The 15,114-nt window shown below is 36.6% G+C and overlaps 1 protein-coding gene across 2 annotated transcripts in view; it reads left to right on the top strand.

Moving 5' to 3' along the window:
• Positions 1–15,114, top strand: part of ADK (adenosine kinase) — a 264,946-nt gene that overhangs the window by 206,056 nt on the left and 43,776 nt on the right. For both annotated transcript variants that reach the window (XM_015632666.2, XM_015632667.2), the window contains exon 8: positions 11,090–11,125. In XM_015632666.2, the coding sequence (XP_015488152.1) occupies positions 11,090–11,125 (36 nt within the window). The remainder of the gene's footprint in view (positions 1–11,089; positions 11,126–15,114) is intronic.

The raw sequence follows: 15,114 nt of genomic DNA, 5'->3' as shown, positions 1-15,114 counted from the left end.
ACTCAGAGGTGTGAGAAATCTGCAGTGAAGGGCTTGAGCAAGTACTTAGCTAAAAATAACCTGTCCAAAACTGAATTACTATTACTATGATTACTAATTTCAGCTTTAAAATAATTTGTAGTCTTCCAGTTGTCATGTGTAAAATAAGAAAGGTATCAGGTGCAATTTCAGGTTAATTTGCTTACATATACTAAGCATATAGTAATAGTTAACAAATATATAAATGTATACTAAAATTTAATGTCAATCTGTTATCTCAGTAATTAAAAAATAGCTGTGAGACAAATCCTAAAATAAATATAGCATTTTAAAGTCATAGAATTAGAGGTTAAATGGTAACTGCCCTGAAGTATAGCTGAGGCTTAAAAAAAATTTTCCTTGAGTCTGGAAGTATGTGGAGAATGCACATATGGTAGAAACAGAAATGGTAATTTTTTGTATCATTCTGTACCAAGTTTATATAACTTTATTGATTGGAAACTATGATAGATTTTTATGAGTCTTTAGAATATACAACTGGTGCCACTAGGAGAGTGTCCTTGCTTAGAAGAGATTTAGAGAACTGCTCTTGTAAAAAGAGCACATTGGAACTCAGAATTTTCTTTTATTCAAAATTGAATTCAAATTTAAATCTTTCATTTTTCTTCTGCGTTGACTGAGTCCATATTTTATTTTTTAGCTTGGCTTACAAGTTACCTGTGTGAGTTTATGAACATGGCAAATGGTACAACAACTTCACTCATTATGTTGAAAGAAAAATGTATTTACAATTTAGTATTTTATAACTTGTGAATATATCAAATGATATATTGAAGGGGGAACGATAATAAGTCACTGCAACTATATTAACAAGGTAAAATAACTTCATAGTAACAAAAAGATCTATCAGTACTATTTAACATGAACTGGTGCTATAACCAGTATATCTCAAACTATAGCTGTAGGTCTTCATAGCCTTCAAGTGCTCAGAAAACTTGAAGGTACCAATAAATTGTTATATTTTACTGGCTGGGATTCCGTTGCAGGCATGGTGTTTTTCCCTAGCCGGAGGTGTAGTGAATAAAATTGCTTGTGAAAACCACTGATTTAACAGGGAAGGGCTTGGAAAATGGGTGCCTATGGAAAACTGAAACAGGAACTTTTAGAGAGGGGGATCAGATTTGTTTTGTCATGATCTATACATGCATTTGTGAAAGTCTCTATGTGCACGTATATATGTGTGCGTACATAAAGTTGGTTTAACAGGGAAGGCAAATACCCAGCAGGCAAAACCACTCTGAATTCAGCTCATCAGTATTACTGCTGCATATCCAGTACATCTTGGGGCAAATGGTCACACTGAAAGAAAGGGATCTGTGGACAGTTATCCATGGAGTAATGCATTGCTAAACTGTGCACTTTTGACAAATAAGTTGTTGTCATAATTATGTTGTTATGTATTAGGTGAAAGATTACTGATCTTCGATGCAGGAATGTAATTTTCAATAATTGCAATATCTAATTTAATTTTTTTTCCTATAGGAATTAATGCATATTTGTACACCATTTTATTATTTTAATTTTTTTACCTCTTTTTGTATTTTTTTTTTCCTATTTTAATAAGTGTGGTGTCTTAAAAGTAAAAAGGAATGCTCAGCATGCTTGTTAGTTTCATTTGTCATAGGAATTCTGAACCCCAGTTCTTCAAGAAAAATCACAGTATATTATCAAATTTCAAAGACCTTGACAGAGGGAAGAAATGGCCTGATGGGAACCTCACAAAGTTCAGCAAGTGGAAATGGAAGGTCCTCTTACCTGGGGAGGAATGTTGGTCCCAAGACAGGCTTGGAACCAGCTGGGTAGAAAGCAGCTTTGCCAAAGGGGCCTCAGAATTTCAGTGGAAAAAAAGGGATATGAGGCAGTGATGTGCCCGCTCAAGGAAGGAAGAGCTCAGCATCACAGGTGGCATTAGGGAGAGCACTGCCAGCAGGCTGGGGGCAGTGGTCCCTCCCCTCTGCTCAGCCCTGATGAGATGTTTCTGCAGGGTTGGGTCCAGTTCTGGGCTCCCAACATGAGAAGGACGTAGACTTACTGGAGTGATGCCATCAAAGGGCCACAAGGATGATTGAGGGTTGGAGCATCTCTTGTATGAGGCAGGGAGACTGAGAGCCTCAGGAAGAGGAGGCTCAGGGAGATCTTATCAATGCACACCAACAAGAGGGAGTAAATAAAATGGAGGCAGCTCTTAACAGCAGTGGCAGTGACAGAACAGGGGGTAACAGGCACACACTCAGCTACGGGAAATTTCATTTAGAAATAAATAAGAGAAAAACTGTACTGAGATGGTGGTAAAGTGTTGGAACAGATTTTCCAGAAAGGCTGTGGAGACTCCATCCTTGGAAATATTCAAAACCCAGCAGTTCTGGCCAGCCTGCTTTAGCTGACCCTGCGTGCGGACTGGGGTTGGACTCTGTAGATGATGTATTTTAAAATACCCTTTTAAAATATGTTGGCATTATATGCCTTTAATTTCATTATTTGACTATTCTTTCAATCTCTGATCTCTTTGAGCCTGGCTTCTGATAGAAAAATAAACTTAACCAAACTCCCTCATCCATAAAGGCTTAATAGTCAAAAGCGGTTAAATTCTAACTTCTCTGGATTTTTAAAAAATGGATCCAAGAAATTAGCAACTTGTCCAAGATGATAGATACTGCCTTAGTCACATCTGGAATTCGAGCTAGCTTATATTCTTCACTCAGGACCACAGTGATCTAACTGTGGTCAGATTGAAATGTTGTTTTTCCATACAACGACTATGTTGTGAGAGAGCATTGCTGGAACAGGCTGAAAAACTAGGTTTTTCCTTCCATGAAGTAGCTACAGTTAGCTAAAACTGAAAATTTCAGGAAACAAAATTCATCTTGAGCATTTGAATCTTCAACACATAAATGCAACATTGAATTTGCATTAAACAGCACAGGAAACTCCAATAAGAATCCTAAAATCATCTGCGTTTGAAATTCATTGAAAAGGTAAAATAGGTAATTTGAAGATCAATTTAAAAGTTATTGTTATTGCTGAAGATTGCAGTGAGCAACTTTATTTTTTTTGCTAGAGTTAACAAAGCAGAGCAAACCCAGCACTTGAAGAGTGTGACACAGTGATTGTTTTTTTGAGAGTTCCCAATGCCACAGCCTCAGTTATAATTCTAAATGGCCGTGCATGACATCACACTAAATAAAGTGTATAAAATAACCCAGTTTCACTGCTAGAAGTAGATTAATCTTTTACCAGGACTAGAGACAATCCTTCTAGATCCTAGTGCTTTTAGCTGAGCGTCTGATTATGCTCTTTATCTGAAATTGGTAGATGAGAATGTCTTGTCTGAGTTCAGGCTAGTTTGAGTGCTTACAATAATGGAAGGCCTCATTAAAAATGATGCAATCTTTTATTTCTGTTTGTCACCCTCCAGCCAAAAGGTTAGCACTGGGAGCATTCAAAGAACAGTATTAAAGACTTCAAAAGACCTCACACATCTTCAATTTTTATATACAAATAAAACTCTTACATTCTTGCTATTAATATTTTTGTTTTCATTTTTATTATGTTCTCCTGATTCTCCTGATATTTAAGAAAGGAGTGTCTTTTTTCTTATTTCTCACTTCGGATCATGATGCATTTATTTTTAAGGTAGAAACAGACATATTTGTATAGAGAAATGGTATAAAGAAGTATTGTTCACTAATTTGATGCTTGCAATATGTGAGGAGAGAGACACATAGAGTCCTAAGTAGTTCAGTTCTTTAGGTAAGGATGAAAGACAGAGATGTAAGTAATAGCACTTTATCCATCATAAAATTTCAAAATGGCTCAGAGGCACATCCCTGCTGCAGCCGTTGCAGACCCTGTAATGGCATTAAGCTCTGACTCAGGGTGATTCTTTCCACAGAAGATTCTGGCAGGAACTATTCTGGTAGTTTTCTGGTAGTAACCTGAATAGGAGAATAAATAGCTTGAATATTAATGAATTGTACGTGATACAGACACTCCAGGGTGAACCCAAGCAGAACAGGAAATATGTTTCTTTCTCAATCCTTTTCACACTAGGCCTTTTCAGACAAAACCCTCTGGTAGTCTGCCAGAACCCCCTCTGAACACTACGACTTTAACCCCATATGGTATTTATGCTTATTCTGATTATTCACTTGAGCTGATTCTTATTATTTTATATTTTCAGCTTCTGGGTGAAAGCAGTGTATGTATATTTACCAGAGTCTTTAGTATTTCTGGAGAAGATGAAATAATATTTTGGGATATGATATGAATTCTTGATATCTATGCATTATAAAAAAAAACAACAAAAAACAACCAATTTTGGGGTCTAGTACTGCTCATGAGAAAAGGAAAATAGGGGTAAAAAACCCCTCAGTGTTCCTTTATGATAATCTGCCCATCCAATTGATGCCAGCTGTGTTTTTTTTCAGTAATAACCAGCGAGGGGTGGATACTTGCTGGTTCTCAGTGTTGATTCTCAAGCTGTGTGCGGGGACTGTCCGTTCTCTGACCACTTTTACTGATCTTCTCTGAAACAGGAACAGGTTTGCACTACTGACTGAATCAAGGATTAGTCCTCCATGTTGTCAAACAAAAATGATATTGAAGCATTTCATCCGTGTAACACATCCCCAAATGTAGTGCAAACTTTCTCAGCTGTAGCAGAATTTCACCATTTGTTTCAGAAAATATGCTGTGTGGTTCTTTTGTCTTCTGTTCTCAAACTCTTGTATGACCCATATTAAAGCAATTATCTCTGAGGAAAAGGAAAAAAGGAAAAGCATGAAATTACAGTTACCTTTGAGCCCTTAATGCCTTTTTAAATGGCCATTTTTTAATAAAGGCATATGAGGTTGTATTGCCTTTACACAGTGAAATGTAGTAATAGCTGACCTTAAAGTACTGCCTGTCTAAATCAGACTACAATGACATAAGAGGCTGGATAGGACTATCTACAGTGTTTTGAGTAACCACAGATAGCTATTTAGCACTGAATGAAGATGAACATCTGTATCTTACCACTAACTACAATAGATGTGCTGTTGGCACTAAAGGTTAGTGATCCAGCTGGAGCTGTGTCCTGTAGACTTTTCATCCATTCATTTTAAGTAGCAGAATAATAGCAGCCATTTGTTGAAATCATGTTTTCAACTGATCAGCAGAGTCTTTAGCAGAATCTACCTCTAATTCCTTGGGGAGGTCATGATTATCATTACCACAGCTTTGACATCACCTCTATTTGCATCGCCTGAAAGTACTTGTAGTTCTTGTATGCTGTTAATTCACCATGTTAAGAACTATGGATTTGCTGTGATATCTGTGTGTGCGTGTATATATGAACCTATTCTTTTCCTAAATTTGGGGCAAGGAATAAAATCAGATTTACCTCAGTTTGGCTTTGTGAATGATATACAGGAAAAAGTGGTGTAAAGACAGATCATATTGCTGCACGTTCATGGGCTACATTAAATACCTGGATTTGATAGAACACCCCACCAACCCTGCTGTGAAGTTAGTGGGTGTATTTATGACATCTTTGTTATAGTTCAAAGGCAACAATTGAAAATCCATTGTCCTCTCTGTGCCTTAAGCCCCATTTCCAGGGTCATATTTAGTATAAACTGGCCTGAAGTAAAAAACATGGCATAGCACAGCTCACTAGGTCTCTTTCTTAAAATCTAGCTTATCTCCTGCACTGTGACAAGGTTTTTAGGAAGGAAATATCAAAAGGGAGGGCACATAGTGATCTCGATAATTAATTCTTCATTCTTATATTGCACGAAAATAAGAAGGGAGACTGTAACAAAAGAGAGTATCTTTTTTTTGGTTCATACTGAGATTTGCAGGGCACAACAGATGCTACTGAAATCAGAGGTTCTCAGTACCTGTGATGTATATAAAACAAGGGTGTAGCTCTGGAAACACAGAATTGTATAAGAAAGCTCCTTGTTAGGGACAGGGAAAGATGATAGAAGGGACAGACAGACAGAAGGACAAATGTGACTACTTAAGGAAAGGTGAACTACAAGTCTTAGTAGTTATATTACAATAAACACTCATATCTCTATAGTGCAGAGAAACAAATAATACATTTTTTTGTTTGGTTTTGGTTTTACAAGTCTGTCCTTTAGGAAAGCATGAATAAAAATGTCTTTTTCAGAAATACATTCAGTATATGAAGTATGAAATACTTCAGTATCTGCCTCTAAGAAAGGAGATTATCAGTCTAAACGAACTTTGATTATTTGAGTCTGTCTTCTACAGAATGAAGGTGTAGATATCAATGGGCATCACTTCTGCACAGATCTTCCCTATATCTTCATTTGTTTATTTCAGTTGTCACCCATTCCTTTTAGATAACAGGGTTTTAATGTTAGAGATTTGTGAAAGCAGCTTGTTGTCACAAACAGTACAATCTGTAGAAAAGCAAGGGAGGATACAAAGAACACAAATTTACACTAGGATTGGAGATGAACTCAGGAGTGGGATGAATGGTAGCAAATGATTTTACTGCAGAAAAAGGGAATTACCTGAGCAAGGTAATCACAGTATTCAGTGTCTTCAAGGAAACAATATAAATAGATGAAAACTAACAATCCATACTTCTGAAATGTAGGAAAGGGAGGAAATGTTTAAGAGTCATTTTTACAAGATTTTAGCAGTCTAGAAAGGCTTGTAAGGTACAGTGTTGGAACTAATATTCAAATTACAGTCAAACATGGTTGTTACCAGTAGGAATTGTCCCATCAAATGCAGACACAAAGTATATGGTCCTCATGGTCATTTATTATTTCTCACTGAGTGAGTCCACACAAGTTTGCTTTTTTATTTCTTTATGTTGTTATGCACTCTGCTCTGCACTGGGCTGTGAGGACCTTCCTCTGCACTTGCACATGCTCTGTGTTGTGTGCAGGCTTGAGGTTGCCTCCATTCATGGGCTGGGCTGAACCCGTCACAGACTTGCTGTGCAGAGAGAAGAGGATGGTATTCCTGAAAATGTAAACAGAAGATATTTTGGGCAAGTCAGGAAGTTTACAGTTAATGAAGTAGGAACTCCCTTAAAACCTGTCAGTAATCTCCCAATTAAAAACAGTAAATCAAATCCAGGGGGTAGTACTGTAATGTGTGAGTTGAGGTGATCCTGTGAGATGTTTCCCCTACCAAGAAGGATGGCAGGGGAGGGATTATCTTCAGCGTCCCCTGCATTTGCTTTTTTGTGCAATTATGGGAAATGCATTCAGTGTGCAAGGGTATCATTGCTGTCCTGCTGTTTTATCATTTCTTTATGAGATAATGTTGATTTTGGCAATGAAATGCAAATTTAGTTTTCAGTGTTCCTTTTTTTCCCATACAAAGGTTAAAATGCATATTGTAGATAATAATGTTGCTGGTGTATTTGAAACAGCCTTTGTCAGTTAATTTTGGCAATACATGGTTTCAGATGCCATTCAGTGCAATTGCGTGAGTTTTATGTTGGCCTAAGTGAATTAATTTTAAGCAACTATGCATGTTGTTACCATTTTGGCTGTAATTTGATCAAGTAATCATAAAACCTTGGTACCAACAAAAAAAAAATAAATTGGATGTGTCAAGAATATTCAATATATGGTGTGCCTTCTGTGTCTCATGGCAAACTAAACATGCAATTATTGAAGTTGAGCCGTTTTAACTCTATAATCATAAAAGTATTCTAACACAGGGGGCTAACAGAGGGATTATATGTTACTCCTAGGATTGCAGAGGCTGATGAAGTCTGTGTTTGGAGGGTATGTTTCTGTTTACTTATAAACAAATAGTTTGTACTGCTGCAGATAAAAGGGCTGAGGATTTTAACAAGTCCCGTTAAAATTAGCCTGTGTGTAGATTATAAACAGTTCCTTTTACTGAATGCTGGGGCTCAGACAGCAATAAAATACATGCAAGACTGGGAATAGTTTTCAGCTGGTACTCCAACAGCAGTAAAATACATGCAAGAATGGAAAGAGTTTTCAGCTAGCAAGCAAATTCTAGCATTAACAGCAAGGCCAGCACTAAAGGAAGTTGTCTTTTTTATTGTTATCTCCTTAATTAATCTCTCTTTCCTGTGTAAACTGCTCACTATTGTGCAAAGAGAGGGTGTGTGTTAACTTTGGTGACATTGTGTTACTCCCACTAAGTAGCATTGCACACAGGTTTTGTCGGCATGAGTGTACTTAGGCTTTTTTTTCTCCCAAACAGCATGAGACAAATGACATTTCACAACTAAAAACAAATCTCATTTCTACTTAGGTGGTGCAACAATAAATTTGCTGTCACAGTTAGTAAAAAGATTATATAGAAAAAGGAGTGTGAGTTTTTAATACATTTAGTATGAAACAGTGATAAGGTGGGGAGAGGGTTTTATGAAATGTTCTGTAGGCAGTAACAGAAAACAGCTCTGAAAATGCTGAGTTGGAGTTAATGAATGAATAATGTGTAAAGTTTATCAAAACTGAAAGAACTCCTGATGTGAAATGAAGCCTCCTAAGAAAATTCTGTTCTGTCGCTGTTTTGCTCTGCTGTTGTCGCATGTCACGCATGAATGAAAATGCTGCATTCTCTGGGGAGCAGTAAAGCTTCTGTGTAGGTTGTTTATTTCCTTAATCCCTCCTTCTTCGTGATTTTCAATGTCAGATATAAAATGGAAAGCCTGTAAATATAGTGATTATCATACTGATTATCACCTGCATCAGGGAACGCCCCGGCTGGCCGCTGTAACCCAAGCAGTCTCCACATGTTACATCCACTTAGACTTTAACCTGACTACTTTATTAGAGACATGAAGCTCAGTATGAGGTGCCCTAGGGCTGCACAGATGGGTTCTGCTTGTTTCCTGTTCTCACTGTTATTGTGAATAGATACTAAAAGGTTCTCATTGCTTTTATCTGGTTAATTTACTTTGAACTGTCCCTGGCAATCAGAGCCTGCCTCACATTTCTCAGTGTTTCACAAACACCAAACTGTACAGTCCAAATGTGTGTTTTGAGCTTTAGGATTTTTTTAATTTTTTTTATTGGAAAGGCCTTAATTCTTAAAGAGATCTCATTCTGAGAGAGGCTGGTTTCTAGGGCACAATCCTTACTAAAATAAGATCTCAGGATTCATTCTGAGGTTGAGTTGATAGAAGAGAAGAAAATTAAGATTGCTGTTGTTCTTTGGCGTGTTCAGGCACCCTTAGATTAGAGGTCAACTGCAGGAAAATCTATGATTTTATGCTGGCTGCCATTATTCATGTAGCTGGGCAGCAGACCAGGCTAAAAGATGACGCTCTTAAAGGAGAATCTGAAGACAAGATACTTTTTAACAAATGTGCAATCATTTATCCTTTCTTGTGGAAGGGCCAAGTCTTCCAAAACACATGTGCTGTGCATGGATGCCCCAGTACAGAAAATTAAAATGAATTCTCTCAAAGTCTCCCACACAAGAAAGCAGCACTTGACTGGAACAGTTTTTATTTCATGTACCGGTGTCCAATTTCCTGGCCAGACAATAGTTTTAACACAGATGTTAATGTCCTGCTGTATTGGGATTTTAAAGAAATCCCTTAGGGCAGATCAGTGTAACTTCCGATTTCAATTGCATGACCAAAAATCTGAGGTTAAAGAAATTATTTGGCTACAAGACATAATTTTTAGTCAATTTTCTTATTCTCTTCCCCCTTATCACTCCCTTATTTCCCTTATTTTATTTTTTTTTCTGTGTCACAGTCCCATTTGAAGCTTTCTTGATTGTGTTGCAGTTCATTGTAAGTGCATCACTTCAGAGTGGAAGCTTGCAAGGCTCCTTTTTTCATATGAGCATAGGCTTTGTTAATCACATGCTGGTTTAGGAAAACACTGCATGATATCTTTGAACCCTACACTCCTTCTTGACAGCCAGGCTAGCAAATGTCATTGACTGTGTGATGTACAAGAAGGGATTCAATTGTAAGTAAATTGTCAAAGTGGCTAACCTTGCCCGCACCCAATTGTCAGGACCATGATTCAGTTTTTCTGTCAACATCAGCTAAGGGTAACCCGGTCAGCCTTATGTTTCTGCACTGAAGCAGCCTGAGGAGTTGTGCTTTTCAGCTTATCACATTTTATTAACCTCAACTTACTGTTGTTGTAATCAATTGTACCCACTTCAAATTCTTCTATTGCCCCCAAATTGACAGATCGTGTGGGTCCACAACTGTGTGTTTTCTGAAGCACTAAAACCTCTCCTAGGCACACTGGATTGCTTTGGTACAGTAATTATTTCTGTTTAGTTAGATCAGCTCACCATTTTGGCTCAAAATTTTCCCTCTATTAATATCATTGGCAAAGATAATCTGAAAAAATGCAAGTTAAAACGTAAAGACTTCAAGGGTTTTTTGCAGTATTTCCAATGTTAAGATAGAAAGTGAGTAAGGGATAAACATTGCTATTGTCTTCCATCCCCTTGCTTTTATTTCAAAATAGATTTTTAATTGCACCAATTAATATAAATAAGACATGAGGACATTCTGATACCATGATGTTTCCTCTGTTCTTTCAGGAAAAGAACATAGTTAAATTGCTTAAAGCAGTGATTAAGACATCAGAGTATTTTTAAATGTTCATCTGATTCTGCCACAAGGGTCTGAACACATTTCGTGATCCTGTTTTTTAATGCATTGTAGATGACAAATGATTTTTTTTAAAAAAAACGGGTTGATAACATGTATCCCGTGAAGTGCCATACATAAATGGAGATAGGATACAATTTCAATTAAATATCTGTCTAAGGGGTGTTTGCTAGTTCAAGTCCTATCTGCAGAAGTAACTTTCCCCACTTGGAAAAAAACATATTGTACCTTCTTTATTTGAACTTGTGAAATGTGTTGACATTGTACTGTTGTTGGGCTTGAGGGAAAAGGGGGAAGCTTTGGGTGCAACTATCAGAATTGAACAACTGTATATGGCTATATTGAGATAATCGTGTAAAAGGAAAACCGGCTGAATGAGTTTCAAAATGTGTTATTTCTTCATTATCTAGCACTTTATAATTAACTGTTCTTTTTTTATTATTTCAGGAAGCTGCCACTTTTGCTAGAGAGCAAGGCTTTGAGGTGAGTTAACCCACAATTGCACACTAAACAGATCCTAAAGGTTTTTTTCTTGCTGATAATGAAGTTCTTTTGGACAATGATTGATGTGCTATTATACTCTCCAAGCCTCGCAGCGGTTGCCATGGAAACTTGGCAGTCGTCATGGTTTCTTTGTTCTGCCAGCTCAGTGTTATGACGCACTCTGCTAGGTCTGCACCCAACATCGCCTACAGATGTTATTTATTGAATTTTGAAAAGCCTCTTGGGAAGCCGAGAGGTTGGGCACGGTTTCAAGCTGCCTCTGCAGATATGGGACCTGTCAGTTTGTTCAGTTAAAAAGCTACCTCATTAGCTGCATTACACTCCAGAAGGATTCACTGCTAAAGCAGTGGTGAAGCAAGACTAAATAGTGAAATATAACACCGCTTAAATAACTTAAACCCTGCCATATGCGGATTATCATTATGCAAATGAATTTTAGAAAGGTTTTATATAAAATTGTTAGGTACTGATTAATGTAAACTACGCTTCTACAAACAGCTGCTTTTTAGAAAAGGTAGTGTGGAAATTGTGTTTCAAAACATATTCGAGTTGGTGTTTTCCATCTGAGCTCTAAAAATGTCAGATCCTCTACTTTCTTGAAGTAAATGCTGTTGATTTTGCAGTGATTTTCAGAGCTTTTGATTTCATCTTCTCGAGGTATTTATTTGACTAGTACCTCCCATTGGCTACATTCAGATAGCTTAATCTGGACAGCCATCAGCTATTGGTCTCTAACCGATTCAAACAGGCAGGTTTTAAATACTATAATTAATGTGACAAGGCTTGTGCTAATTTTGCCGATAGTAAGTGATCTTACTGAAATCTAAATTGCAGAACCTAACACACATACATCCTTTTACATGTTGGTTTTTTTTGACTGGAATAAAACCCACCTTAATTGATTTGTTTGCAGTGTAAAAGAATAGAGAGGAGTTTGACTGCTCAACACCCATTTTGCATAAATAATAGAAGCCGCGCAATTCAAACCACATCACTTGCAGAATGTGCCACTTTTGTGTGTGGTTGGTTGCAGATAAAAAAAGAGGGAAAGACTGACAGCTTTTGTTCTACAATTTAGATTTCTTTAGAACCATACACCAGCAGGTACATCAGTGCCATCACTGTTTTAGCTATTAAAACTGTGGGCTGTCCCATTTCATTTTATGTTTCCCAAATTCTCATGGCTGCTTTGTAGAAATCAAGACTTTTTATCACTGTCAATTTTCATTTGTATAATCTGTATTGTTAGGCATAAAAATACACTTTGAGTTTATGCTAATGAATGAGTTTCACAGATGCCTCCAAAATATGAAGCATAAGAAATTATTGGTACCCTCTGGTAGCTAGACAATAAAAAGAAAGGAAGTAGTGTATTAAGTCTACCCATTCTATATTTTTATTGCCCCCTTGAGCTAAAGACTTTGAATGTGCCTGGTTTAAATTCAGCTCTAGTGACAAACTGCTTTTGCTGGTGTCTGCTAACTACCATCATATTAACCTTTCCATTAGTGCTTGCTTAGAGATTTTAGCACAGTTCCTCCTGAACATCCTAAATCTGCCACATTTGATTACAGCATATCAGTAAAGTGCACAATGATTATGATCTTATCTCTTATTACTCCCTTGCTTGGCAACGACTCACATGTCAAGTTTGCTGACAGAGATGAGTAAAACTTGATAAGTGTCCACAGTTTTGTTTTCTATTGTGCTGTGGAGGCAAAAAATAAAATAAAATAAAATATCACACTGATAATAAAGCATCTTATGAAAAACTCAAATAGCTTCAATTAGCCTTTCAATTAAATAAAAAAAAAATCTCCAGCAATTCTTAAAAGCTTGACTTTTATATTGAGAATGGAAAACTGGTGAAGCATGGCAAATTAAAGGAAGGGACTTGATTGACCAGGGCAAAAATCAAGTGGATATTTTTCATAGAAGTGATTAGAAGTAGTTGGTAGATGCATTTGAATTGCCACCTGGAAAGACTTTTATTTTTTTAATCAGAAATCTTTTAGCATAGAGAATCAGTTGATGACTATCTCCTTTTGTTTAGTTGTTTATGGGGTTTTTTTGTTCTACTTCACAGTAATCCCAACAGTTTTGTATACTAAATCTATTACTATATTAAGCTTATATACATGGAATGAGTCCAATGTACCTGAAACAATTTTTGAAAAAAATAGAAGTTACAATTCAGAGAACTTCAATACAAGTACTTCAGTAAAATTGAAGAAATGAAGTCTTGTTGTAGGTAGGAGACAACACCTCCATGACACATCTGTTTTTTTCTTTGTAAGGAAATTCCATTCAAAGGAATTTTAATTTTTATGCTGCACCATTCCACGGTTAGTTTTCCCTTGTAGTTTTCTGAAATACAAAGTATTTTTGTAAAATCACAATACTTGAAGACCATTATTTCCTTCACTTTATCCCCTGACCAATACTTATCTATAATAATCAAAAATAGAACATTACCTCTGATGTTGTCTGTTCCTGAATATCACTGGGGTTGGGGTTTTCTTGTGAATTTCATGTTCTATGACATTTTAATACTATATATATACAGTGTATATATATACATACTGTAGATTTTAATTACCTTTCTAATAATTTTCATATAACAATGGTTTATGAGATTTTGCTTTTCCAAAATGGTAACTTTCTGTTTCTTCTATGTAGAAATTAGGAAAACAAAATACTACTTCAAGAATAAAATTTAAGGTTCAATTCTGTCAATCCAAGAAGTAAACTGAAGTGAATGGGGTAGTAAATATCTAAGGGGTTAGTAGCAGCTGCCATGCAAGATAACTTTTCTTGTTAGAGGTCTCCTCTAAGTCCATATTCATTGAGCAACCATATTAGAGAGAGTTTTGTTAGCCTGGACCAGCTTTAGGTCTTCAAGTTAATGAGGTACACTGCACAAATCCACTGTTTTCAAAGGATTTCTGCCTTTAGGTCAGGGCTGTGGCAGTCCCAGCTATTGGGTGTCTGTTCAGAGGTAGGAACCAGGAGACACAGCTTGATAGCAGTTCCAGCTGGATGCGGTTTGCCACAGTTTGTCCAATCCTGGGATAGCTTCTACGCTTTCTTCACATGTAAATATCCCACTTGCTACAATGAAAGCCACATGAGAGGTTTTTCAGGTGCAGCATCAACAGGCAAATCATGCCATAGTGAGATTTGTATGTCAGCTTTGTTAAATCAGATTCAAGTGGGTATGTGGCAGTATCCTGTGAATTGGATGTGTGTATAGAGGCTTTAGGACCACAAACGAGTACAGTCTTGTCATTCAGCCATGTCTGTAGGCACAGGACATGTAAGAAAAACTCAGTAAATGGGCAGGTAAAAATCACTGCTAAACAAATACTATACATTTTGGCTATTTATTCTGAACAGAAATCAGAGATGGCAACATTTGATGATGTTTTCCTGACAATGAAATAAGGGCCGTTAGTACCTCTGCTGTCTTCAGCTGTAAATATTCACATATTCTGAAATATCACAGCTGTACCTTAAAAGAAAAAACTGTGCAAAAGTTAAAGCCTCCTCAGCATTCATGCTGAAGCTCTATTTTATTCTCTTCCTTTGAAAAAAATTAGTATGGGAAGTAATTTTGGCTTAATTTAATCAAGTTAATTTTCACAGAAGACATTATTCAGTTATTTCTAAAGTCTGCACTATCAGACAGATTGTGTCTTGGAATTTCTGCTTTTTTTAAAAAAAACTACCTCTTCACCCTAAATACTTTCCTTCTACTGTTACATGCTTATTATATATTTAATTCTTCCTGAAAACGTATGTGCTTTTTATGTTTTTTCCCTGTCTACGTTACCATCACTCTTCACTAATCTCTTTCCTCGGGGTCCTCTTTTCTTCATCTAAGTTAATCTTTATTCTTCCTTAAGCTGAAGAAATCATCTCTTGATCATGCCATTTTCTCCTATTATAACTTCATCATTTTCCTTTTA

Source organism: Parus major, chromosome 6, assembly GCF_001522545.3.
Source record: "Parus major isolate Abel chromosome 6, Parus_major1.1, whole genome shotgun sequence".
NCBI lineage: Eukaryota > Metazoa > Chordata > Aves > Passeriformes > Paridae > Parus > Parus major.
The sequence above is the reverse complement of the archived record's forward strand: the minus strand, read 5'-3'. Positions and strand labels throughout refer to the sequence as shown.